The 27,546-nt window shown below is 42.9% G+C and overlaps 1 protein-coding gene across 1 annotated transcript in view; it reads left to right on the top strand.

Annotated features, from left to right (window-relative positions):
* Window positions 1-22,579, top strand: part of st6galnac3 (ST6 (alpha-N-acetyl-neuraminyl-2,3-beta-galactosyl-1,3)-N-acetylgalactosaminide alpha-2,6-sialyltransferase 3) — a 299,917-nt gene extending 277,338 nt beyond the window's left edge. Inside the window, exon 5 of the mRNA XM_073062598.1 lies at window positions 22,498-22,579. Within this exon, the coding sequence (XP_072918699.1) occupies window positions 22,498-22,504 (7 nt within the window). The 3' untranslated portion in view covers window positions 22,505-22,579. The remainder of the gene's footprint in view (window positions 1-22,497) is intronic.
* Window positions 22,580-27,546: the final 4,967 nt, after the last annotated feature.

Below are 27,546 nucleotides of genomic sequence, written 5' to 3'. Positions count from 1 at the left end.
TATGGTTGGAAGAATTGGCAGAGAGGGGAACACTTTACTGGAATTGGAATTCCACAGTGAAATGGCTGTGGAATTCATGTTCATAATGGAAGGAAATCTCCATTGCCATTGGAGAGTAAGGTGAGTGGTGGATACTGTTCCCTCTCAGCTGCATAGGTTTGTGGCCATGCAGTAACTGAAATGCTCTTGTGCTCATAGCCTTTGTTACCATGCAGCTAGAATTTTCTTTTGTATAATGTTAATATAACTTTGAAATCTATGTTAATGTTATTGTGAACACCCTATAATTAATTATGTGTTAAAGAATGTAATGCATAAATTTTCTAAATAATAAACATACCCCAATCTTTAAATTTTAGATCTTCAATATATCTATATTGTCAGCGTTTTAAGCTACAGCACTGTTACAAATTGTAACAATAGACGCAGAATGGAAGACGATAGCTCATTGCTAATAAATCCCCGGCCACTGATCGCCAATGCCATCTAGTCAAAACATTTTACTTTTGCCATTGTGCCTGTCAGTTGTTTGACTGCCTGATATCGTTTACTTGTGTTATGAGTTATAGTTTGTGTTTGTTTGATGAGAAAAATTCTATATTCTAACTTTTTTGACGAGTAATCTAAAGTATCTGTTTTTTTTAAACTTTTCATTCTAAATATTCACAGTGCCTATTATAAGGAAGCATTTAAAGTGCTGCACAGTTTTAAGGCCATGTAAAAATGTCCTGCTCAGCTCAATGGTTGGTCCACACAGCTGTAAGAAAAATTAAAGGGAACTTTGGTGGTGGAAGAACAAGAATGGTTTGAAGAGATATAGATTAAAATCATAGAGTTGTAGTAGTGTGATCACTTGAGTCGAGTATGATGTTCTCCTAAGGAGTTGTCTACAGAGGCTGTAGAGGCTGATCCAGACCCCACATATTCTGGTACAGTGTGGGCAAGAGCAAGTCATGGCTGTGGTTAGTGGTTGTATCTTTTGGTTGTTCGATCTTTCCTTTCTCAGCTGCCACTTGTACTCTGTGGCACATGAGAGGTTGTTCTCATGTATCACTGAGCCCTCTTGAACAGGTTCCTCCAGGTGTATCTGCTAAGTGCAATGTTCCTCCTAGTTTTTACATGCAATATTGAATTTCTTCCTAAAGTTGTACAGCGCTGAAATTGGCACTTTGGTCTGTTTCGTCCATGCTGACTGTAATGCCTACCTTTTCAATCCTATTTGCATGCATTAATTCCATATCCCTCCATGTCTTGCTCATTCAAATGCCTGTCAAGATACCTCTTAAATGTTGTTCCTGTTTCTGTTTCCACTGCCTCCTCTGGCAGATCATTTTCAGAATAGAAGGGGTAAATGTCACTGGAACCATTTGGCTGGCTATAAAAACCACCTTAGACCTGGCCAAATGTGAGTTAGTGCGATACAAAAGCCTCTGTAGGTGGAATTAATGAGGTTCACTTCTCCCCCTTACAAACTCATTTGCTCTGATGCACATAGGCTCCTGCATAGATGCTCCAATCCCTCGCCTGTTCCTGGATAATTAAACTCCAACAAAATCAAAATCCTGCAGATGATTGAAAACCAAAATAAAAACAGAATATGTTAGAGTTACCCACATCACCCCAGATCTGGCCACACTGTGAAGAAACAGTCAGTTCAGTTACAAGGTTGCTGCATTGTCCAGCAAGTTATTATCAGATGTACATATGAGTAGCATTGAAAAACTGAACACTGGAAGAACTCAGCAGCTCACGCAGCCTCAATGGAAGCAGAAGGTGCTCCAAACCGAGACCCTGCTTCAGTCCTGATGAAAGGTCCTGACCCGAAATGTTGACTTACATATTATGTCTCCGCAGATGCTATCTGACCCTCTGAGTTCTTACAATATTATGCTTTTCATTCCAGATTCCAGCACCTGCAGCTCCTTTTGCCTTAGTGGACCAGCAATAGTGATATTCTCTGTAAATCTGCAGTCTTCTCTCCATAACTGCAATACAATATATCATTAACACAAGAGATTCTGAAAATGCTGGAAATCTTGAGCAACACATGCAAAATGCTAGAGGAACTCAGCAGTTAGGCAGCTTCTATGGAGGGAAATAAATAGTCAATGTTTCAAGCCGACATCATTCATCAAGACTTGTTGTGATTCAGTTATCTCAGCCCCAGGGGAATCACTGCAGGAGTTTAACAGTGTATTGTCTGTGAACCATCCTGAAGAAGGGTCTCGGCTCATAAGATTGACTGTTTATTCCCCTCCATAGATCCTCCCTGACCTGTTGAGCTCCTCCAGCATTTTGTAGGTGTTGCTCTGGATTTCCAGCATCTGTAGAATCTCTTGTGTTTATCCAAAACGAGGTTTCTAAGGTTGTCATAGGGGGATGGTAGTGGCGATAATCACCCACCACCTATAAAGTGCTCCAAATTGTGTGCATCGCTAACAGCCTCTGACAACCAAATGCAACTCTTGGCCTTCACGTGTCGCTTAGCTACAAGGCCAGGCGGAACTGTTTCTACTGACAAGAGAAGGGGCAAGGGCAGACCACTGGCACCTCAAAACCAGCTGCTTCGGTCAGGTGGGGCTCATCAACCTTGGACGGCAGCCTGCCTAGGAGAAGGAAAACTCTGATTTTAAACCTCCGCTGCCCTGCGGCCATACCCTCTCATGGGAAAGGCTTTGGGAGTAAACCCGGAGGAAGAAATCTGGAGCTCGGGTCCCTAAGGCAGTTTGATGTTGTTTACAACTTCACGCTGGCAGCCTCTGCGACGAAACTGGTGCCAAGCTGTATCGCCGCTTGCCCTTCCCTCGGACTACATCAGTGACGTGCTGAGGGGGAGCCCACTACATGGGCCACAGCTGGTTCTTCAAATCTTCCCACCCAGGCTTGCGCCCTGGAGAGGACACAGTCCATCAGAGGCATCCATGATCCCCTGGGATTGACAGCTGCCTACAATGCAAAACAAAATCTTTTTTTACTGTATCTCAGTACATAGAACAATAATAAGGCAATACTGTATATCAATAGGTCAATGGCTCTTCACACGGCTTTAGACCACCTGGACAACACCAACACCTATGCCCAGGATGCCGTTCATCGGCTGTAGCTCAGCATTTAATGTCATCATTCCCACAATCCTGATTGAGAAGTTGCAGAACCTGGGCCTCTGTACCTTCCTCTGCAATTGGATCCTCGACCACAATCTGTGCGGATTGGTGATAGCACCACCTCCTCACTGACGATCAACACTGGTGCACCTCAGGGGTGTGTGCTTGGCCCATTTCTCTACTCTCTATATACCCATGACTCTATGGCTAGGCATAGCTCAAATACCATCTATAAATTTGCTGATGATACAACCATTGTTGGTAGAATCCCAGATGGTGACGAGGGGGCATACAGGAGTGAGATATACCTACTAGTGGAGTGGTGTCGCAGCAACAACCTGGCACTCAACGTCAGTAAGACGAAACAGCTGACTGTGGACTTCAGGAAGGGCAAGACGAAGGAACACATAACAATCCCCATAGAGTGATCAGAAGTGGAGAGAGTGAGCAGTTTCAAGTTCCTGAGTGTCAGGATCTCTGAGGATCTAACCCGGTCCCAACATATCGATGCAATTATAAAGAAGGCAAGACAGCGACTATACTCAGTAGCAGTTTGAAGAGATTTGGCATGTCAACAAATACACTCAAAAACTTCTATAGGTGTACCACAGAGAGCATTCTGACAGACTGCATCGCTGTCTGGTATGGGGTGGGGTGGGGGTGGGGGGTCCAAATACATGGGACCGAAAGAAGCTGCAGAGAGTTGTAAATTTAGTCGGCTCCATCTTGGGTACTAGCCTACAAAGTACCCAGGACATCATCAGGGAGCGGTGTCTCAGAAAGGCAGCGTCCATTATTAAGGACCTCCAGCACCCAAGGTATGCCTTTTTCTCACTGTTACCATCAGGTACGGGGTACAGAAGACTGAAGACACACACTCGGCAGTTCAGAAACAGCTTCGTCCCCTTTGCCATCCAATTCCTAAATGGACATTGAACTCTTGGACACTACTTCACTTTTTTAATATATATTATTTCTGTTTTTGCATGATCTTTAATCTAGTCAATATACGTATACTGTAATTGATTTACTTATTTATTATTATTATTTTATTTTGTTTTTTTTCTTCTATATTATGTATTGTATTGAATTGCTGCTGCTAAGTTAACAAATTTCACAACACATGCCGGTGATAATAAACCTGACTCTGATTCTGACAAGTGGTAAGATGCAGAGAAACAGATGTGCAGGAAATAAAACTTAAGTGATAGACGCACAAAATGCTGGAGGAACTCAGCAGGTTAGGCAGTATCTATGGAGAGGAATAAACAATCCACATTTCAGGCTGAAACTCTTCAGCAGGACTGGAAAGGGCAGTCTTGATGAAGGACCTCAGACCCAAAATGTCAACTGTTCATTCCTTTCTATAGATCAGGGGTTCCCAACCTGGGGTCCATGGATCTCTAGGTTAATGGTTGGGGTCCGTGGCACAAAAAAAGGTTGGGAACCCTTGCCATAGATGTTGCCTGACCTGATGAGTTTCTCAGTCATTTTTGTGTTGCTCTAGATTTTCAGCATCCGCAGAACCTCTTTTATTTTTAAAAAGAGTTAAGACTACAGGGCCAAAGGTGGAGAAAGTTTGGTGACAAAAAGGGCTGTACATTGTATCAGGATTCCTGCAGCTGTAAACCTAAACCATAACTAAAACAGAACAATTGCCACTCGCTTGCATGATGCACCCCCAGCTCCAAAGATTGCTCCAAAGGTCGAATCCTTTCTTCCATCCTCTTAAGCAATTAGCAAACATCTAATCTTGTGGCGATGAAACTTAAGCATACTCCAGTGTAAGATTAGCACTACTTAGCAGTCAGCAAAATATACAACATCCGCCAGTCCCAAGCAACAAACTGCTACGAAATAAGCAAGAATACGTAACTTATTTCCTTTGCTTTTACCATGCTCCCACTCAAGTGTCTAGTTACCATGATAAATATAATGAACGTGCAACAGAGAATACAAAGCAGATAGAGAACAGAGTCATGGCTCCTACAGTTCCTTTTGTCATTTATTTTCCTTGGCCTTCCATCTTATCACATCGTATGTTTTCTCCTGCTCACTCCTCCTTCTGCTAGTGGTACTCTATGTGATGGAACTTCCAGCCAATTGCAGTAACATCCCATCTGCGCTCCTAATTCAACCTAATAGCAACAAACAAACTGGAGACACAGGAGTTCAAAGTTCAATGTTCAAAGTGAATTTTATTAACAAAGTACATATATGTCACCACATCCAACTCTGAGGTTCATTCTCCAGCAGGCATCTCAGCAAATCTATAGTATAGTAACTGTAACAGGATCAACAAAAACTATAGTGTAGAAGACAACAAATTATGCAAATACAAACATAAATAAAGAGGACATGAAATAACAAGGTAAAGAGTCCTTAAAGTGAAATCATTGGTTGTGGGAACATTTCAAGATGGGGTAAGTGAGTGTAGTGTTACGAATGTGCCACAATTCTGAGGGGCCGAAGGGTACAAAGTAGCCCCCTCCTTTGTGAGAATCGCAAGATCGCTATTAATTCGGGTCTGGGACCCAGGAAATGAGAGAGAGATGTCCAGAATACACAGGTTTGGAATGTGTCCTGGCCTCCAAAAGGCGGAACCATTGATAACGGCTATTGTCTCTTGGAGACAGAATTGTGTATTGAGTACTGTACTATTCATTGAAGCCCTCAGGGAATGACCAGAGTGGGCTGGTTGAGGGGTTACATCATCCCAACCTGATTGACATCTGAGACCCCGTGAGTAAGGATAAAAGAGGGTCTGGGGAACAACCCCTTCAGACGCACCAGGAGAAACGTATGAGACCGGTGGGGGCTTGTGTGTGTCCATCCTTGCCCGGATGACAAATCTTCCACGGAACGGCCTTGCTAAAGGACGAATACGGATCAAGATCGGATAAAGGAAAGCCGGCAAGTTTCAAAAATCTGTCTCTCTCTCCAACCAAAAAGCTGCAGCCTGAATGAACTGAGTGACTTTTATATTTCCATCGGACAATACATTATCCGCTAGACAACAATAGAGCTTATTTCTTATTGATTATTATTATACCCGCACTTTTAGATTTAGTATTGATGACATATATTATCTGTATGTTTGCATTGATATTATTTTTGTGTATTTTTACTAATAAATACTGTTAAAAATAGTACCATCAGACTTCAATGTACCGCTCTATCTTTGCTGGTAAGTGACCCAGTTACGGGGTTCGTAACAGTAGTTAACCTCATTTGTTCAAGAGCCTGATGGTTAAAGGGTAGTAACTGTTCTTGAACCTGGTGGCATGAGTCCTGAGACTCTTGTACCTTCTACCTGATGGCAGCATGGCCTGGGTGCTGAGGATCTTTGACGATGGATGTTGCTTTCCTATGTCGGCTTTTCTTGTAGACGTATTCAATGGTTGGGAGGGCTTTACCCATGAGATTCTGAGTTGAATCCACTACCTTTTGTAGGATTTTCCTTTCAAAGACTGCAGATGCTGAAATTTGGAGTCAAAGACAAACTGCGATGACCTCGACCTGAAACAAACATCCCTCTGCCTCCACTGACGCTGCCCGACTCACTGAGTACCTTCAGCAGTTTTCTTTTGCTTACCTACTGCCAGATACACTGCTGGTGTTTAGGTCAGCAATGGAGATCCTCCATCTCTGGCAGTGTTCAGGGATTCTGTCGTCATGTCAGTAGCTTCCCCTTGGTTTTCACTACTGCCAGTCATGCAAGTCCCAGGTGGAGACTCGGGAATACTGGCACACTCAGATGTAGAAGGATTTTTCATTGCTCTTTCTGCAACAATTTTGTTTTACCGGTCAGGGTTGTTAGCCCTGAGGTGAATCGCTGAACCTGGAGGACCAGTGGACCACTCTTAGTCTGGTCTCTACCCTTTGACCTGTGTGACATGGGTGACCTACCACAAGCTGAAACATAAAGCCGTGATTCCAGCCAACACAGCTCTCTGGGTCATTGAGGCACACTAGCCTCCAAACCCAATGACAAGGTTGTAGTCCTCTTGGGGGAGTTTTATTTTAGATCAATAAAATAACAGCTCATTCATTCTGTTAATCACCTTGCAAACATTAACTACCCAGATTCCAAACTGAACATTAAATTGGCTTCTAATAATTGTATCCAGACTGGGCTGTTGCACTCTATTTAAAAATTCATGTTCTATTGTAAGCTGTACATTATTAATGGAAATTTTTAACATTCTAACTTGTCATATAGAGAGAGGGGGATAAGGATATTACCTCTGTTTTTCACATGTCGGTGCAGTCTCTCATTGATTCTATTATGGTTATTAAATTTATTGAGTCTGCCCACAAGAAAATGAATCTCAAGGTTGTAAATGATCACATATATGTACTTAGATAATAAATTTACTTTGAACATTGTAAATCAAAATATCGAAACATACAGTGAAATGCACCGTTTGATTCAACAACCATCACAGTCTGAGGATTGTGCTGGGGACAGCCCACGCACATCGCCACTCTTTTGGCACCAGTATAGAATGCCCACAACTCACTAACCCTAATTCTAACTATATGAACCTAACTGTCTTTGGAACGTAGGAGGAAACCGGAGCATCTAGAGAAACCCCACAGGAAAATCACGGTGAGAACGCACAAACTCTTTAATGACAGTGGTGGGAACTGAACCCTGATCAGTGATTGCAGGCACTGTAAGGTATTGTACTAACAGTTATGCTACTGTTGCGACACCTCCATACAACACAAATTGGCATGGCTCTTTGTGGAATCTTGCTGTATATAAATCAGAATCAGAATCAGGTCTGTATTAACCAACATAGTCATAAAAACTATTTCAGCAGCAGCTTTTTAGCGCAAGGCATGAATAATTACAAGATAGATGACAGGCGGTCATGTTGGATCTGATCATTCCCTGGGAAGACAAGATGGGAGAAGCCTATGAAAGGAAAAAGACGAAGTGCTGCAGCAAGGGCTGGCGGGCACACTGTGCCACCCAAAGGTGGGCTGCAGGGGGTTTGCTGGTCAATCTTTCTGCCAAGCTGCAGCCAGATAGGCATCTCAGGAGCCCAGAAGAGGAAAGCCATTAGGAACGCCATAGAGGCAGCAGAGCGAGCTTCGAGATGGCTGTGGATCGGGAGGGGTGGCCCGTGGCAGAATGCTACTCAGACACAAGTCAGGGCCTGATCAACCCCGGTTGTGTCATCCAGGTGAGGGTGTCTGATGTTGAAAGGCCCAAAGTATCATGTGACCGCGCGTTACATCACTGATGTGTCTGAGTGCATCATAAGATGTATTATTCAGTTTAAAACAAGATATATGAAAATGAACAAATAAGTCGTGCAAAAAGAGTTGAAATTTCAAAGTACATTTATTATCAAAGCATGTATACATTATATAACCTTGAGATTCATCTCCTCGACAAGCAGCCACAAAACTAAGAAACCCATTTAAAAAAAGACTGTCAGACACCCTGTGGTGAACTACATATACCTGTCTGGACATGCCCCCTGCTGACTGCTCCTGTGGCTCCTCCCACAGACTCCTGTATAAAGGTGATGGAGGTCTGAGCCCGGCTCTCAGTCTCCAGGATGTAGTATGGTGGTCACTCACTGCTTGTTCCTTCTTCCAGTCAATAAAAGCCGATACCTCGCTTTTACATCTCAGAGTGAGTTATTGATGGTGCATCACACCCAATGTGCAGGAAAAAAACACAATTTGTGGAAACAACTGCAGCTGACCTAGGAGCAAGTTAGTTGCAGGTCACAGCCCCAGTTCAGCACAAAGATGATTAAACCTCACAGAGCAGCTAGCTCCACCAACCCGTCCTTCACTTCCAATCCCAACACCAATACAGAAATACAGTGCGAGTGTTCAGAGGTTCATGGACGATTCAGAAATCCGATGGTGCATGCGAAAAGGTATTTTAATGGATAATATAATGTATAACTCATAACATACACTCAGTGACCACTTTATTAGGTACCGGTGTGGAGCCATGTCTGGTCTTCTGCTGCTGTAGCCCATCCACTTCAAGGTTCAACATGTCGTGCTTTCAGAGATGCTCTACTGCATACCACTGTTGTTACAAGTGGTTATTGAGTTACTGTCACCCTCCTGTCAGCTTGAACCAGGCTGGCCATTCTCCTCTGTACTCTCATTAACAAGGCGTTTTTGCCCACAGAACTGCTGCTCGCTGGATTATTTTGTTGTTGTTTACTTTTTGCACCATTCTCTGTAAACTCTAGAGTCTGTTATACGTGAAAATCCCAGGAAATCAGCAGTTTGTGAGATACTCAAACCAATCCTGTCAGGGACAATAAACCTGATTCTGATTCTGATTCTGATTCTAAAGTACTTTAACAATATACTTCATTGTTTATTTATTTTGGTGATGCTGGAGCTGACAGTCCCATGGGAAGATCACTTGGAAGAGGCCTTTGGAAGGAAGCTATCTAAGTATGCAGGACTGGTCAGCAACTGCCAGCAAGCTGGATGGAGAGCGAGGTGTCTCCCAGTGGAAGTTGGTTGTAGGGGATTCGCAGCCTGTTCCTTAGCCAGAACCTACAGCAACTTGGGCATCGATGGAGAGAGGAAGAGGAGAGCCATCCGCAGTACCACCAATGCGGCAAAGAGGGCCTCAAGATGGCTGTGGCTCAAGAGAGGGGAGCCATAGAGTCATGTGTAGCTAGCCATCTGGACACAAGCTGGGGTCTGATCAGCCCCGGCTGGGTCACCTGGAGAAGGGTGTATGATGTTGAAAGACCCGAAACACCCGTTGATTCCAGGAATATCACTGATGATGTGTCCAGAAACATCAGTAGATGTATGCAGACAGCAGTCAAATATATTCAGTTGATCGGTATATTCCAAGACAGATAGATAATAAAAGTATTTTAACTTTTAAGTGTATTAGGGTAACACAATGGTGTCATGGTTAACACAGTGCTATACAGTACCAGCATCCCGGGTTCATTTCCCACTGCTGCCTGTAACGAGTTTAACCACGTGGGTTTCCTCCGGATGCTCCGGTTTCTTCCCACCATCCAAAGATGTACCAGTTAGTAGGATAATTGATCATTGTAAATTATCCTGTGTTAAGGCTCGGGTTAAATTAAGGGTTTCTAGACGGCACAGCTGGAAGGGCCTATTCCTCGTTGTATCTCAGTAAATTAAAATAAAAAATAAAATTATCTGTCTCTGTTTTAAATATACAGATCATCTTAGCTTCCACAGCCTTTTAGTATAAACAGAATTGAGTCATACAGCATGTTCCTAAAACATCGAGTGTGCATCTTCGAATTCGTGCACCTCCCCCCTGATAGTAACAATGAGAAGAGGCCATGTCCTGGATGGTGAGGGTGGTGGTGGTTAGTTACTTTGCCCTCTGCTACAGTTGTACAACATTTGAACCATGTGACAGCCAAAGACATTACTGCTTCCCAGTCTCACGATAAATACCATTTTGTTCTCTCGGGAGGAAGAGGTTGGGGCCGTGATTAACGTCTAACATACAAAGTGAGTCACTGTGGGGGATGTTGTTTCTTGTGGGGAATCCACGTAAGGAGAAATGAAAAAGCAAATGAAGGTAAAGTGTACTTAATTGAAGTTTGAAGTTTGTGGATTGAATCACAGCCTTGGCTCCAGGACCAGCTCAACAATTTAAATGACTAAGAACAGTGAGTGCTTTGGGGGAGACAAGGGGAAAACACAGAGCCAGGATACCAAAATATAATTGGTCAAGAGCAATTGGAAGATGGTGAGCAGTTTTGGGCACTTGTTCTAAGAAAGATTGTGCTGGCATTGGAGAGTGTCCAGAGGTTCACAGGAATTATCCCAGGAATAAAAGGGTTAATATATGAGGACCGTTTGATGGTTCTGGGCCTGTACTCTCTGAAATTTAGAAGAATGAGAGGGAATCTCATTGAAACCTATCAAACACTGAAAGGCCTAGCTAGAGTGGAAAGTATGTTTCCTACAGTGGGAATATCTCAGACCAGAGGGCACAGCCTCAGAATACAAGAGCATTCCTTTACAACAGAAATGAAGAGGAATTTCTTTAGCCAGAGGGAGGTGAATCTGTGGAATTCATTGCCACAGACAGCAATGGAGGCCAACTCATTGTCAGAATCAGGATCAAGTTTATTATCACTGGCATGTGACGTGAAATTTGTTAACTTAGCAGCAGCAGTTCAATGCAATATATAATATAGAAGAAAAAACACAAAATAAAATAATAATAATAATAATAAAGCAGAGTTTGATAAATTCTTAATTAGCAAGGGCATCAAAGGTTGCAAGAAGGAGATAGGAGAATGGGGTTAAGGAGGATAATAAATCAGCCATGATGGAATGACAGAGCAGACTCGATGGGCCGAATGCTTTTATTCTGTTCCTATGTCTTATAATAAATATCAGAATGATCTGGCCTTCAAGGACTGAATGGCCTACTTTTAATAAAACCAAATTTTTAGGACATACAGTAGCTGTTACTGCCAAGGACACCATTCTGCCTGCAGTGTGTATGTTGATGCTTTCAACACTGAAGAAGTGTAGCAATCGTCACTTATGCCTGAACCTGATATCACAACACATACCATTAATCAGAATCAGGTTTAATATCACCCACATATGTCATTCAATTTGTTAACCCTGGGGCAGCAGTACAATGCAACATATGATAATATAGAATAAAACTGTGAATTGTAGTAAGTATATATTTTTTTAAATAAAATTATATATATATAATAGTTAAATTAAATAAGTAGTGCAAAAACAGAAATTAAAGTAGTGAGGTAGTGCTCCTGGGATCAATGTCCATTCGCTTAATTTTACTGCCTTACAACAATAACCAAGCCCCATAGTTGTCTCCAGAAAGGCCCATATAAAATCACATCTTTTTCTGGAATTCACATTCTGTTATAAGCTGCACTTTGTTAATGTAAACTTTACACATTGTACCTTTTGATATATTATCTACATTACGCTGCTTGGCAATTCTCTCTGCCTTAGACCTGCAGCTTTCCTTTGCAGAGTAACCAAAAGATAAGTGTTTGAATTTTAACATAACATTCATGTTGATATATCTTTAATTTTGTACATAATTGAATTCTGTTTTCACACTCCATATATTCCCTTCTAATCCATGTTCATTATTTTGTACCTGGGTGCTAAAATCTGCACTTGATAATTTCCATTGAATTAATAAAATGAGTCATAAAGGCATAATTTCCTCACGTGCATTCTTGCTGTTACTTCAGATTCACCTTGAATTGTAAATATCAAAGGTTGCTGAACCTAGCTACGCTTTCAGCTTTTCAGTGCACTTAGACTTTGTGGTTGGTTGACTTATCATCTGTAGAAAGATACTGGGGCTGAGAGGAAAATTGGATCAGCCATGATGAAATGGCGGAGCAGACTTCATAGACCAAATGGCCTTATTCTGCTCCTTTTTCTTATCGTCAATACCTGAGGTCAGCTGTGCATAAATTGGAGAGTTCTCCATTTCTCTAGAGCTGCCTCCGGTGGTGTATGGGAATCCTTCGTTCCATGGGAGGGATTACTCTTACATAGAAACATAGAAAACCTACACCACAATACAGGCCCTTCAGCCCACAAAGTTGTGCCAAACTTGTCCCTACCTTAGAAATTACTAGGTTTACCCATAGCCCTCTATTTTTCTAAGCTCCATGTACCTATTCAAAATCTCTTAAAAGACCCTATTATATCCGCCTCCACCACCATTGTCGGCAGCCCATTCCACGCACACACAACTCTCTGAGTAAAACCTTACCTTTGACGTCTCCACTGTACCTGCTCCCCAGCACCTTAAACCTTTGTCCTCTTGTGGCAACCATTTCAGCCCTGGAAAAAAGCCTCTGACTATCCACATGATCAATGCCTCTCATCACCTTGTACATCTCTATCAGGTCATCTCTCATCCTCTGTCACTCCAAGGAGAGAAGGCCGAGTTCACTCAACCTGTTTTCATAAGGCATGCTCCCCAATCCAGGCACCATCCTTGTAAATCTCCTCTGCACCCTTTCTATGGGTTCCACATCCTTCCTGTAGTGAGGCGACTAGAACTGAGCACAGTACTCCAAGTGGGGTCTGACCAGGGTCCTATATAGCTGCAACATTACCTCTCGGCTCCTAAATTCAATTCCACGATTGATGAAGGCCAATACACCATACACCTTCTTAACCACAGAGTCAACCTGCGCAGCTGCTTTGAGCGTCCTATGGACTCAGACCCCAAGATCCCTCTGATCCTCCACACTGCCAACAGTCTTACCATTAATACTATATTCTGCCATCATATTTGACCTACCAAAATGAACCACTTCACGCTTATCTGGGTTGAACTCCATCTGTCACTTCTCTGCCCAGTTTTGCATCCTATCAATGTCACGCTGTAACTTCTGACAGCCCTCCACACTATCCACAACACCTCCAACCTTTGTGTCATTAGCAAACTTACTAACCCAACCCTCCACATCCTCATCCAGGTCATTTATAAAAATCCTGAAGAGTAAGGGTACCAGAACAGATCCCTGAGGTACACCACTGGTCTCTGAGCTCCATGCAAAATATGACCCATCTACAACCACTCTTTGCCTTCTGTGGGCAAGCCAGTTCTGGATCCACAAAGCAATGTCCCCTTGCATCTCATGCCTCTTTACTTTCTCAGTAAGCCTTGCACGGGGTACCTTATCAAATGCCTTGCTGAAATCCATATATACTACATCTACTACTCTTCCTTCATCAATGTGTCACACTATTCTTTCATGTCTTATCCTCTTGCTCTTCACATACTTGGGGTTTTCCTTAATTCTGTCCACCAAGGCCTTCTCATGGCCCCTTCTGGCTCTCCTAATTTCCTTTTAAAGCTCCTTCCTGTTAGCCTTATAATCTTCTAGATCTCTAACATTACCTAACTCACTGAACTTTTTGTAAGCTTTTCTTTTCTTCTTGACTAGATTTATTACAGCCTTTGTACACCACAGTTCCTGTACCCTACCATAACTTCCCTGTCTCATTGGAAAATACCTATGCAGAACTCCACACAAATATCCTTTGAACATTTGCCACACTTCTTCCGTACTTTTTCCTGAGAACATCTGTTCCCAATTTAAGCTTCCAGTTTCCTGCCTGATAGCATCAGAGTTCCCTTTACTCCAATTAAACGCTTTTCTAACTTGTCTGTTCCTATCTGTCTCCAATGCTATTGTAAAGGAGGTAGAATGATGATCACCATCTCCAAAATGCTCTCTCACTGAGAGATCTGACACATGACCGGGTTCATTTCCCAATACCAAATCTAGTACAGTCCTTCCTCTTGTAGGCTTATCTACATATTGTGACATATCATGATGTCTTGTGCTGATGTGTACTGATAGATCAGTAGTAGATGTGCGGCCAAGGCCAGGGTTGAACATAGAATATAGAACAGTCCAGCGCAGTACTTGCCCTTCAGTGCACAATTTTGTGCTAATCTAAGTTCAATGTAACCCTTCCCTCCTACATAGCCCTCCATATTTCTATCATCCACGTGCCTATCTAAGAGTCTCTTAAATTTCCCTAATGTATCTGCCTCTACCACCATCCTTGGCAGGGCATTCCATGCATCCACCACTCTCTGTGTAAAGTTCAAGTCCAAGCTTATTGTTATCTGACTGTATATACTGTATATACAACCAAATGAAACAATGCTTCTCTGGACCATGGTGCATCCACAAAACATATATCACACACATCACATAAAACAAAGTATTACCATAAATAAGCTAATAAAATGTAATTCAAAATGTATGTAGTGTACAGCACAGGTAAACAGTAAACAGCCTGCTGCCCTAGTGACGAAACCTCAATGGTGGCAGGGCTTGAGGGAAAAAGCTGTTACCCAGTCAGGCAGTCCTAGTCCTGATGCTCCAGTACCTCCTTCCTGACAGTAGTGTGTTAATGAGATTGTGGGATGGGTGGCAGGGATCCTCAGCATCGACTGTGATGAAATTCTTTGAGAAGCTGGTGGTGAAACAACAACTCTTACCTGAGAAGTGACATGGATCCTCTCCAATTTGCCTACTGTCACAATGGGTCAACAGCAGATACCATTTCATTGGCTCTTCACTCAACCCTGGAACATCTAGACAGTGCAGATGCATACATCAGGATGCTCTTCATTAACTACAGCTTGTCATTCAATACTATCATCCCCTCAAACCTAATCAATAAATTTAAAAGAGCTAGGCCTCAGTAGCTCCTTATGCAACTGGATCCTTGATTTCCTCACTTGCAGATCCTGGTCAATTGCACAGTCCATTAGCACAGGTGAACCACAAGGCCGTGTGCTTAGTCCCCTGCTACACTCTCTTTACACTTGTGACTGTGAGGCTAAGCACAGCTCCAATGCCATATTTAGCTTTTCTGACACCACCGCTGTTGTCAGCCAAATCAAAGATGGTGATGAATAAGCATATGGGAGGGAGATTGAAAATCTGGCTGAGTGCTGCCACAACAACAAACTCCTACTCAATGTCAGCAAGACCAGGGAGCTGATTGTTGAATGCAGGAGGAGGAAACTGAAGTTTCATGACCCAGTCCTCATGTGGGATCAGAGGCGGAGAAGGTCAAGTTTAGATTTTTCAGTGTTATCATTTCAGAGGACCTGTCCTGGGTCCAATGCATAACTGCTATTACAAAGAAAGCACTTTCTTTCTTAGAAGTTTGTGAAATGTCATCTAAAACTTTGACAACTTCTATAGACGTGCAGTGGAGGGTATATTGACTGTTTGCACCACTGTCTTTGAATGAAAAAGCCTACAAGTAATGGATACAGCCCAGTGCATCACAGGTAAAGCCCTCCGCACCATTGAACACATCTATGTGGGGCACTTTCACAGGAAAGTAGCATCCATCATCAATGACTCTCACCATCCAGGCCATGCTCTCTTCTCGTTGTCGCAATCAGGATGGAGGTACAGGAGCCTCAAGCCCCACATCAGCAAGTTCAGGAACAGCTATTACCTCTCAATAGTCTCGTGAACCAGAGGAGATAACCTCACTCAACTTCACTCACCCCATCACAGAACTCTTCCCACAACCTATGATCTCACTTTCAAGGACTCTTGATCTCAAGTTCTTAATATTTATTGCTTATTTATTATCATTTTTTTCTTTTTTGTATTTACATAGTTTTTTGTCCTTTGCAAGTTTGTGTTAGGTATAGTGTTTCATTGATTCTATTGTGTTTCTTTGTACTTACTGTGAATGCCTGAAAGAAAACAATTCTCAGAGTTGTATATGGTGACATATATAGAATGTACTTTGATAGTAAATTTACTTTGATAGTAAATTTACTTTGAACAGTGTTTCAGGCCTTTATTTACAACAGTGGTTTCTGCTACCCTCTGTAGGGCCTTGCGGTCCAATGCCGTCCAGCTTCCACAGTGTGCAATGATCAACCAGACAGGACACTCTCGATGGTGCTACTGTAGAAAGTTGTTAGAATGGGGTGGGGTGCCTTGCATGCCTCAATCTCCTCAGAAAGTGAATATGCTGATGTTGCTTCTTGACTAACAAGGAAGTGTTGTGGGTCCAGGTTGAATCATTCATTAAGTGCACACCAAGGAGCTTTGATCTGCAATGGAGAGTGGTCGACCTGCACCTTCCAGAATTCCACAATCATCTCTCTTGTCTTGTCCATGTGAGAGTCAGGTTGTTGTTCTCACAGCATTTGACAAGCCTATCTCCTCTCTGTATGCCAACTTATCATTGTTGCTAATGAGGCCAACTACTGTTGTATCAGCGAACTCGATGCAGTTTGTGCTGGTTCTGGTGGTGCAGTCGTGAGTCAGCTGCATAAACAACAGCAAGCTGAGCACACAGCTCTGAGGGGCACGTGTGCTCAGCACAATGGAGCTCAAAATGTTGCTGCCAACTCAGACTGACTGAGGTCTTTCCATCAGTAAGTCCAAGATCTAGTTACAGAGAGGGGTGTTGAGTCCCAACGAAGACAGCTTACACACCAGCCTCTGAGAAGCCATTGTGTTCAACAGTGAGTTGAAGTCAATGAACATCATTTTCTAGCCACGTGCATTTCTGGTGTCACAGAGAACATCTCCCTGTACTTTCTCCCAATTACCTCCAAATTATGCCCCCTGGTATTAGCCATTTCCATGCTGAGAGAACGTTTCTGCCTGTCCACTTGATCTATGCCTCTTATCTTGTTTTTGTTGCCAAGTTTGCAGATGATACAAAGATTGGTGGAGGGGCAGGTAGTGTTGTGGAAACAGGTAAGCTGCAGAAGGACTTTGACAGATTCGGAGAGTAGGCCAAAGAGTGGCAAATCAAATACAATGTTGAAAAATGCATAGTCATGCACTTTGTTATTAGAAATAAATGTGCAGACTATTTTCTAAAGGGGGAGAAAATCCAAAAAGGGAGTTGTTGTCTAGAACAACCTAAAGGTTAACTTGCAGGTAGAGTCGGTGGGGAGGAAGGCAAATATAATGTTAGCATTCATTTCAAGAGGTCTACAATACAAAAGCAGGGATGTACTTTATAAGGCACTGGTGAGGCCTCACCTTGAGTATTGTGAATAGTTTTGGGCTCCTCATCTTAGAAAAGATGTGCTTGCATTGGAGAGGGTTCAAAGGAGGTTCACAAGGATAATTCCGGGAATGAAAGGGTTATCATATGAGGAACTGGATCTGTATTCACTGGAATTTAGAAGGATGAGGGGCGATCTCATTGAAACCTTTTGAATATTGAAAAGCGTAAACAGAGTAGATGTGGCAAGGATGCTTCCCATGGTGGGGAAGTCTAGTACAACAGGGCATAATCTCAGGATAGAGGGACGTCAATTTAAAACAAAGATGCAGAGAAATTTCTTTAGCCAGAGGGTGGTGAAATTGTGGAATTTATTACCACAGGCAGCTGTGGAGGCCAGGTAATTGGGTGTATTTAAGGCTGAGCTTGATAAGTTCTTGATTGGACATGGAATCAAAGGTTACAGGGAGAAGGCCAAGGAATGGAGCTGAGGAGGGGTAAAAAGGATCAGCCTTGATGAATGGCAGAGCAGACCCAATGGTCCAAATGGCCTAATTCTGCTCCTATGTCTTATAATCTCATCATCTTGTACACCTGTATCAAGGCACCTCTCATCTCCTTCGCTCCAAAGATAAAAGCCCTAGGTCACTCAATATTCCCTCATAGAACATACTCTCTAATCTAGGTAGCATCCTGGTAAATCTCTCTAAAGCATTTACATCCTTCCTATAATGAATCAACCAGAACTGAGCAAAATATTCCAAATGTGGTTTAACCAGGTGTTTTATAGAGCTGCAGCATTATATTATGGTTCTTGAACTCAGTCCCCTGTCTAATAAAGGCCCTTTCATATGCCTTCTTAACGAGCCCTAATAAATATGAAAATGTGGGATTCCTGCACTTTTGCCTCATCTTCTCCCACATTTCAGGGACTCAAACAATCTTTCCGGGGAAATACTAATACATTTCGATATTTTTCAATCTCGCTCACTGAACAAGGTGGTAGCCATGTGAAGTCATGCTCAGTTTATTGTCATGTGTGTACGGTGAGGTACAGGTACAGTGGAAAAATTGCTTACAGCAGCATCACGGGCGCGTAGAGACAGAGACTACACTGACTTATATGATGCATAATTTGTTACGTGTTATCATTGACATAAAATTTACTCTAAATTACAGAACTAAATAAATAGTGCAAACTGAAAAGGAAAACAATTCTCTTGGATGTTTTTATTGTGATCGTAAGACCCTGTCAGACATTAGTAATATGGAATACTGCAAGCCCAGTTCACTGGTTCTATGGAAACAGGGGAGCTGTGTTGCCTCTGTTCAAAGGTTTCAAAAGTTTGTGCATATAAGGCCCACATACTTCAGAGTCGCCTGCTGGAGGTCACTGGTGAAGGATATGCCAGAGCTGGCTGCCACTGGATTTCGTAGAAGGCTGGGGACTGACACCTCTCGTTGGTGCTGCTCTCCAGTGTTTGCTCGGTGCTGGCCTCTGGTGCTTGCTCGGTGCTGCTCTCCAGTGTTTGCTCAGTGGAAGAACAAGCAGGACCAGGAATGGGGCTGCAGAGGGGTAAAAAAGATCAGTCATGATTGAATGGCAGAACAAACTCGATGGTCCAAATAGCCTGGTTCTGCTCCTGTCTTATGATCTTATCATCTTGTATACCTCAGGGATTTGGACTATATTATTTTTTCTCTTTGTGACTATACATTTTTTTAATCTGAAATCAGAACCACATGTGCTATCTGTACTATGTGCTATGTGCTGCTGGTATTTGCGATTTGCGCTTTTGTCCTGGAGGAGCGTTGTTTCATCAGAACATCTCTCAAGGGAGTGAACTCTCGCAAAAGTCAGGTCCTGATGGTGTGCCTGGTAGGGCTCTGAAAACCAACTGGCAGGAGTGTTCAAAGACATACTGAATCTCTCACTGTTGCTGTCGGAGTTTCCCACCTACTTCAAAAGGGCAACAATCATACCAGTGCCCATGAAATAAAGGGTGAGTTGCCTCAATGACTATCACCCAGTGGCACTCACATCTACTGTTTGGAGAGATTGGTCACAGCCAAAATTGACTCCTGTCCAAGCAAGAACCTGGTCCCATTGCAATTTGCCTTTTGCCACGTTATGTCTACAGTGGGTGCAATCTCATTGGCTCTCCACTCGGCCTTGGATGACCTGGACAATAGCAATACCTACATTAGGCTGTTGATCAGCAGTCAACACAATCATACCCACAGTTCTAAGCAACAATTTCCAAAACCTGGCCTCTGTACCTCACTCTGCAACTGGATCCTTGACTTCCTCACCTGGAGACCACATTCTGTGCAGATCAGAAATACCATCTCCTCCTTGCTGACAATCAACATTGACACACCTTAAGGATGTGTGCTTAGCTCACTGCTCTACTCTCTCTACACCTATGACTGGGTGGCTAGTACCAGCTCAAACAGCATCCATAGATTTGCCAATGACACAACTATTGTTGGCAGAATTTCAGATGGTGTTGAGGAGGCATACAGGAGCGAGATAGATTAGCTGGTTGAGTGCTGTCACAGCAAAAACCTTGCACTCAATGTCAGTAAGACCAAGGAATTGATTGTGGACTCCAGGAAGGGGTAAATTGAGGGAACACACAGCAGTTCTCATCGAGGGATCAGCAGTGGAAAGGGTGAGCAGTTTCAGGTTCCTGGGTGTCAACATCTCTGAGGATCTATCCTGGGCCCAACATTTTGCTGCAATTAAACCTGAATCTGATTCTGATATTAAACCTGATTCTGATTCATGTATGATAATATATGAATGATAATTAACTTGAACTTGATAGTCATGTTCATAGGTTGATTGATCATTCAGAAATCTGAAGGCAGGTTCCCAAAACATTGAGTGTGTGTCTTCAGCTCCACAATGATAGCAGTGATAGGGGCATGTCCTGTATGGTGAGAATCCTTAGTGATGGATGTCACCTTCTTAAAGCACTATCTCTTGAAGATGTCCTCAATACTGGGGAGAGCTGTTCCTGTGATGGAGTTGGCTGAGTCTACAACCTTCTGCGGCCCCTTTCCATCCTCCACATTGAAGTCTCCATTACAAGACGCAATGCAACCTGTCAGAACGTTCTCCACCACACATTTGTAGAAATTTGGTAGTCTTTGGTGAAGATGATCTTTCTGAACCTGACTCGCAGGTTGATGACAGAATGCTATTTGTGGGAACCCTCTGTGTGTTAGTTGTGTTTGCTACACTCAGTGGTAACTTTATTAGGTACCTCCTGTACCTAATAAAGTGTTCACTAAGTGCCTCTTCGTGATCTTCGGCTGCTGTAGCCCATCCACTTCAAAGTTCAACGTGTTACACATTCAGAGATGCTCTTCACATCACTGCTGTAACACGTGCTTATTTGAGTTGTTGTTGCCTTCCTGTCAGCTTGAACCAGCCCAGCCGTTCTCCTCTGATTTCTCTCATTAACAAGGCATTTTCACCCACAGAACTGTGTCTCACTGGATGTTTTTTTTTTGGTTTTTTGCACTATAACCCTGTAACCTCTAGAGATTGTTCTGTGTGAAGATCCCAGGGGATCAGCAGTTTCTTAAATCACCCCAACTGGCACCAGTTACTTGAATCATATATTATTCCCCATTCTGATGTTTGGACTAAACAACAACTGAACCTCTGGACCATGTCTTCATGCTTTTACGCATTGAGTTGCTGCCACGTGGCTGGCTGATTAGGTATTCGCATTAACGAACAGGTGTTCAGATGCACTTAATAAATTGGCCACTTAGTGTATGTCCAGGAGAGGCGACCACAAAAGGATTTCTTCAAACTCTCTCATCTAGAGGATGTGAAGTAACTTGATGGAGATGCATAAGATGATAAGAGGCATAGATAGAGTGGACAGCCAGCACCTTTCTCCTCAGGGTGGCAATAATCAATACCAGAGGACATCCCTTTAACATAAGTGCAGGAATGTTTAGGGGAAATGTGAGAGTTTTTTTTTACACAAAGTGTGGTTGGTGTGTGGAAAAAACTGCCAAGGGTGGTGGTTGAGGCAAATACATTGTGGACATTTAAGACACTCTTAGGGAGGCCCATACACTGTAGGGGGTTTATGGGTCCCATAGGAGGGAAGGGTTCAATTGATTGTGGAGTGGGTTTATATAGGTAATTTCAACATCATAAGTTGAAGATCCATTCTGTGTTGTACTGTTCTATGTTCTATATAGGAGGATATTTAGCCTGTTTAAACCATACCAGAGAACCAGCCATCAATTCCACTCCCCCTACATGATGCAGTAAGGTAGTGTAGTGATTAGCACAATGCTTTATAGTAACAGTGACCCAGGTTCAATTCCCGCCATTGTCAGTAAGGAGTTTGTATGCTCTTCCCGTGACCACATGGGTTTCCTTCACGTGCTCCGGTTTCCTCTCACAGCCCAAAGATGTACCAGCTGGGATGTTAGTTGGACATTGTAAATTGTCCCGTGATTAGGTTAGGGTTAAATCAGGGGTTGATGGGCGGTACAGCCAAAAGAGCCTACTCTGCACTTCATATCAACAAATTAATAAATATATAAGTCCCTTTCCTCCACTTATTTCTATGTTTACCATTTGCTCTCACAAACCCATTAAAACCTACGTCAGTTCTCCTGTCAACCACCTACACAGCGTGGGTAAATTACAGCAGTTAATGAACATAACAAACAGCACATCTTTGGGGAGTGGGAGGAAAGCACGATTGCCCAATCACAATCGCTGTCCTCTCCATCCCTCTCCTCTCTTTAAAGCACATTTGCTTCTAATTCCAGCACGAATCCTTGACCTGAATTTTTACTCTGTTTTTCTCTCTGCCAGATTCTGAGTGTTTCCAGTATTTTCTGATGTTACATCAGATTTGCAGCATCTTCCATTGTTGACACTGGAGGTTCTTTGGATGCTGGAAACCCGGAGCAACACATACAAAATGCTAAAGGAACTCATCTGGTCAGACAGCATCTATGAAGAGGAACAAACAATAAGACCCTTCATCAGGATTGGAAAAGAAGGGGAGAGAAGCCATAATAAGAAGATGGTGGGAGGCAAGGGTAAGAGTACAAGCTGAAAAGTTCCACTGTTTTCTGTGTGTTGCCTGCCATTGCTGATCTTTGATGAGTGAACATACTGGAACCTCAGTGCCTGGCTACATCCTGTACAACTGCAATATCTGTACAATAGTCACTTCATAAAGTAATGAGAACGGCTTGGCTTTGAGTTGCTGTTCTGTAAACAGACAGGCTATAATTCAAAGGAGCGCTTTTGAGATGGGTTGGCTTAAGCGCAATTGCCACAAGGAACAAATTTCTTCCTCCTATCTCATTTTTGATTGAAATACTGTATCATCATGGAAGGATATTATCCAGTAACTCTTTAAGCTAAATGTTGTGAGCCTTCTCTATTTATCTACTTTTTCCATATTACCTGTCATGGAAGCCTTGCTGCTAAAGCAGCATTTACAGTGTGAAGATTACAAAGCATGCGTATCAGTGTCTGATCCTCAAACAAGAGCAACCACCCCTCTCAAGGAGTCAAACATTCAAAGTTAGTTCACAACTGGCCAAAATTTCACACTAAGCTAAATAAAGAGATCTTAGGGGAAATGGGAGAAGACTGTTTAAAGAACTTGGTTTAAAGATTCTATGTACATTTATTATCCAAGTATGTATGCAGTATGCAACCCTGAAATTTGTCTTTCCCACAGACAGTTACCAAACATAGAAGAACCATGGAACTAACCTGTTCAAAGAAAAACATCAAACATCGAGCCCCCTCCCCCCATGCGCAAATAAAATTGCACAAACCGCAACAAAAAACAAGCACTTTTTTTAGGTTAGTTCATTATGTGTCACGTCATATGATGTGGATGATCATGGTCTTTCCGTGACCATGACTGCGCTTGGCAAATTTTTCCACAGAAGTAGTTTACCATTGCCTTCTTCTGCGCTGTTTTTTTTTACAAGATCCAAGCCATTATCAGAGATGGTCTGCCTGGCGTCGGTGGTTGCATAACCAGGACTGTGATATGCACCAGCTGCTCATACGATCGTCCAGCACCTGCTCCCATGGCTTCATGCGGCCCTGATCGGTGGAGGGGGGCGGGATGGTGCTAAGCATACGCTGCACTTTGCCCAAGGGTGACCTGCAGGCTAGTGGAGGGAACACAACTTTTAAAAAAAGAGGGAGCTTGGGAGATTTGGGCAGATAACTAGTTCTTGACAGCAGAGTTATGAATCATAATCAGAAAGATTATGAGGAAAAACATTGGGGTAGAACTGGAAGTTTGCTGAAACCTCAGTGAAAGATTGATAGAAAATCAAGAAAAGTTTAGCAGGTCAGGTACAGTCTGGGAAAGAAGGAAAGCAAACTTGTCTATCTTGCAAAGAGTGTGGAGATGTCACGATAGAATGATTTATGATTTGCCACATATGCTGAGGTACTGTGGAAAGCTTTGTTTAGGATACCATCCACAGAGATCATTTCATCACATCAGTACAATGAGGTAGTAGAAGGCCACAGCAAATTCAGAATGCAGAATAAAGCATTGCAGTTACAAACAATATGCAGTGCAGGAGACAAAGGGCAAGGGCCACAATGAGGTGGATAGTGAGGTCAAGAGTCCATCTTATCACACTAAAGGACATTCAACCATCTTATAATGGTAGCAGAGGAGCTGCCCTTAAGCTTGGTGGTATGTGCTTTCAGGCTTTTATATCTTCTGCCTGATGGGAGGAGGAGAAGAGAAAATGTCTCTGGTGCGTGGGGTATTTAATTATGTTGACTGCTTTACCTAGGCAGAGAGAAGTCTAGACAGAGTCTAGGGAGGGGAGCCTGGTTTTCTTGATGAGCTGATCTATGTTCACAACTCTGCAGTTCCTTGCACAGGTAGTATAAAGGTGAAATCTCTGGTAAGATTTCCATGGTGTTAAGCTATTGATGGAACTAGGTGTTAGTGGGTTACTGAAGGCAAAAAAAAAATGTATACACTCTTGAAAATAGTCAGCGGTTTGATTTTAGATATAGATTTGGAGGTACTGCTCTGCAAATGGCCCTTGCAGCCAAAGGACCCTGCGCCCCCAATTACTCCCATATGACCAATTATCCACCTCCAAGAGGACAACAACATTGTCATGGTTTGAAGGCTTGCATGCCTCAATGATCCAGAGAGCTATTTTGGCTGGAGTTAGGGCCTTGCACTTTTGGCTCTTTGTCGGGTCACATATGCTGAACAAGTCAAAGGATAGAACCCAAAGAGTGGTCCACTGTTCTTCCAGGTTCAGGGATTCAGGCTAACAACTCTGAATGGTCAAAAAACTTGCTACGGAAACTTGCTTCTATGTGGCCAAGGACAGAGAAAGACGGAGGACCTTCATTGCTGCCCTAAACATCAGCAGTATGGCGGGCAATTAATTTAATAATAATTGAACCAATTAACCTAAAAATCTGTATGACTTTGGAATGTGGCGGGAGACCAGAGCACCTGTAGGAAACCAAAATGGTCATGCGGAGAATATACAATCTTCTTACCGACAGCAACAGGAAATGAACGCTGGTCACTGGCACTGTAAAATTCAAGATTCAAAATACATTTATTATCACAGAATGTATAAATTATACTACCCTGAGATTGGCTTGCTCACAGTAGGCACAAAGCCAGAATCCCTAAAGAATCTAGTTACAGAAAAAAAGATTGAAAATTAAAATAAAAGCTGCACAAGAGAAAGAAAAAAAATTTCAAACCATGCAAACAATTGAAGCGAACAACAACAACATTCTAAAACAAAGTTGAGTTCTCATATCTGACCCCTGGAGCAGCTAGAGTAGGCCCAAAGCCTCACTTTTCAGCTCATCGTATTAGTGGGCATGAAGCACAGCAGCTGGGGCAGTCTTCATAGCTTCAGCACCATGGAGATGACCATTGCAAAGAGTGAGCGAAATTGGCTATCTCCTCCAAACTGAGGCAGCATTTAAATTATCTAAGCAGCGTACCATACCTCGCACAAGGACCCAGCTATTGCGAAGGACTCAGGTCTTGACCACGCCGCCCAGTGACTTCCTCTGAGCCCAGATTCTGTCGCCCAGTCCAAAGCCAATCTCAAGCTCTTCAAATTAGCCTGGCGTCCAAAGCGATCCTTCTTTGCACCTGGGCCAGTTGTACAGTCACCGAATCTCCTCTGTCTTGACTTCTCCTTTCGGGACCCAGAGCAACCTAACCCCACACCCAGGCCAATTGAACAAGCATTGGAACATCTCTGCAAAAGGCCCCAAATACTCCTTTTAGCACCCAGAGCAATCTAAGTTTGCTCAAAGGCCAACTGTATAGGCTTCAGAACTCCATCTGCAGCAATTCTGCAACACACTATCTCAGCTCATTCCTCAAGCTCACATCACCATCGCTCGTTCTTTCACTGCTTGTGGAAATAATTTAACCTAATTTACCCCTGGAAAGGTATTTTTAGTGATTTTTTTTAGTCAGATTTCATACCTTTTAGACCACCAGAAGCTGTCACACACGTTCAGTAGCGCCATCTTAACTGGACATCCATCACGCTAACCGTTATACTAGCATGCCACCCATTTTGGGAGATATTAGTTCAGGGGGAGAAACAGATGGATAACATGCACCAGAGATGGTCAGTTCTGACACAAACAGGAAAAGTGAGTTACCTGGAATTGTTGAGTTTGCTTTTGAGACTGGAGACAATAGCAAGTCCAGATGGGGCAACATGATAACTTAAGACCATAAGACTGTAAGATATAGGAGCAGAATTAAGCCATTTGGCCCATTGAGTCTGCTCCGTCATTTCATCACGGCTCATTCAATTGTCCTCTCAGTCCCTATCTCCTGCCTTCTCCCCGTTTCCCTTCATGCCCTGACCAATCAAGATCTGCCTTAAGACAAAAAGACTTGGTCTTCACAGCTGAGAATTCCTCAGCTTCACCATTCACTGGCTAAAGAAATTCCTCCTGATCTTTGTTCTAAAAGTGTGCCATTTAAAAAATAGACAACCATTTCATTTCTTCTACCAAAGTACATTTTCATACACTTCTTTACACTGTTTTCCACCTGCCATTTCTTTGCCCATTCTCCTAATCTGTCTCAGTCCTCCTGTAGCCTCAGCTGCTTCCTCAAAACAACTTGCCCCTCCACCTACTTTCATATCTTCTGCAAACTTTGCAACAAAGCCATCAATTCCATCATCCAAATCATTGACAGATAACATAAAAAAATCGATCCCAACCTATACCCTTGTAGAACACCACTAGTCTCCAGCAGCCAACCAGAAAAGGCTCCCTTTATTCCCAATCTTTGTCCCCCTGCCAATCAACTACTGCTTTATCCATGCTAGAATCTTTCCTGTAAGACCACGGGCTTATAGCTTGTTAAGCAGCCTCATGTGTGGCACCTTGTCAAAGGCTTTCTAACAATCCAAATATGCAACATCAACCGATTCTCCTTTGTCTATCCTGCTTGCTGTTTCTTCAAAGATTTCCAACAGATTTGTCAGGCAAGATTTTCCCTTGAGGAAACCATGCTGACTATAGCCTATTCTATTATGTGCCTCCAAGTACTGCAAAACCACATCCTTGACAATCAACTCCAACATCTTCCCAACCACTGAGGTCAGACTAACTGGCCTCTTTCTTAGGTCCCTTTCTTCTACCTCTCTCCCTTCTTGATGTGTGGAGTGACATTTGCAACTTTCCAGTCTTCTGGAACCATTCCAGAATCTAGTGATTCTTGAAAGATCATCACTAATGCCTCCACAATCTCCTCAGCCAGCTCTTTCAGAACCCTGGGGTGTCCACCATCTGGTCCAGGTGACTTATCTACATCCAAACCTTTCATTTTCCCATGAACCTACCCTC

Source organism: Hemitrygon akajei, chromosome 12, assembly GCF_048418815.1.
Source record: "Hemitrygon akajei chromosome 12, sHemAka1.3, whole genome shotgun sequence".
NCBI classification, from domain to species: Eukaryota; Metazoa; Chordata; class Chondrichthyes; order Myliobatiformes; family Dasyatidae; genus Hemitrygon; species Hemitrygon akajei.
Note: the sequence above shows the minus strand (reverse complement) of the source record. Positions and strands in the feature narration are given on the sequence as shown.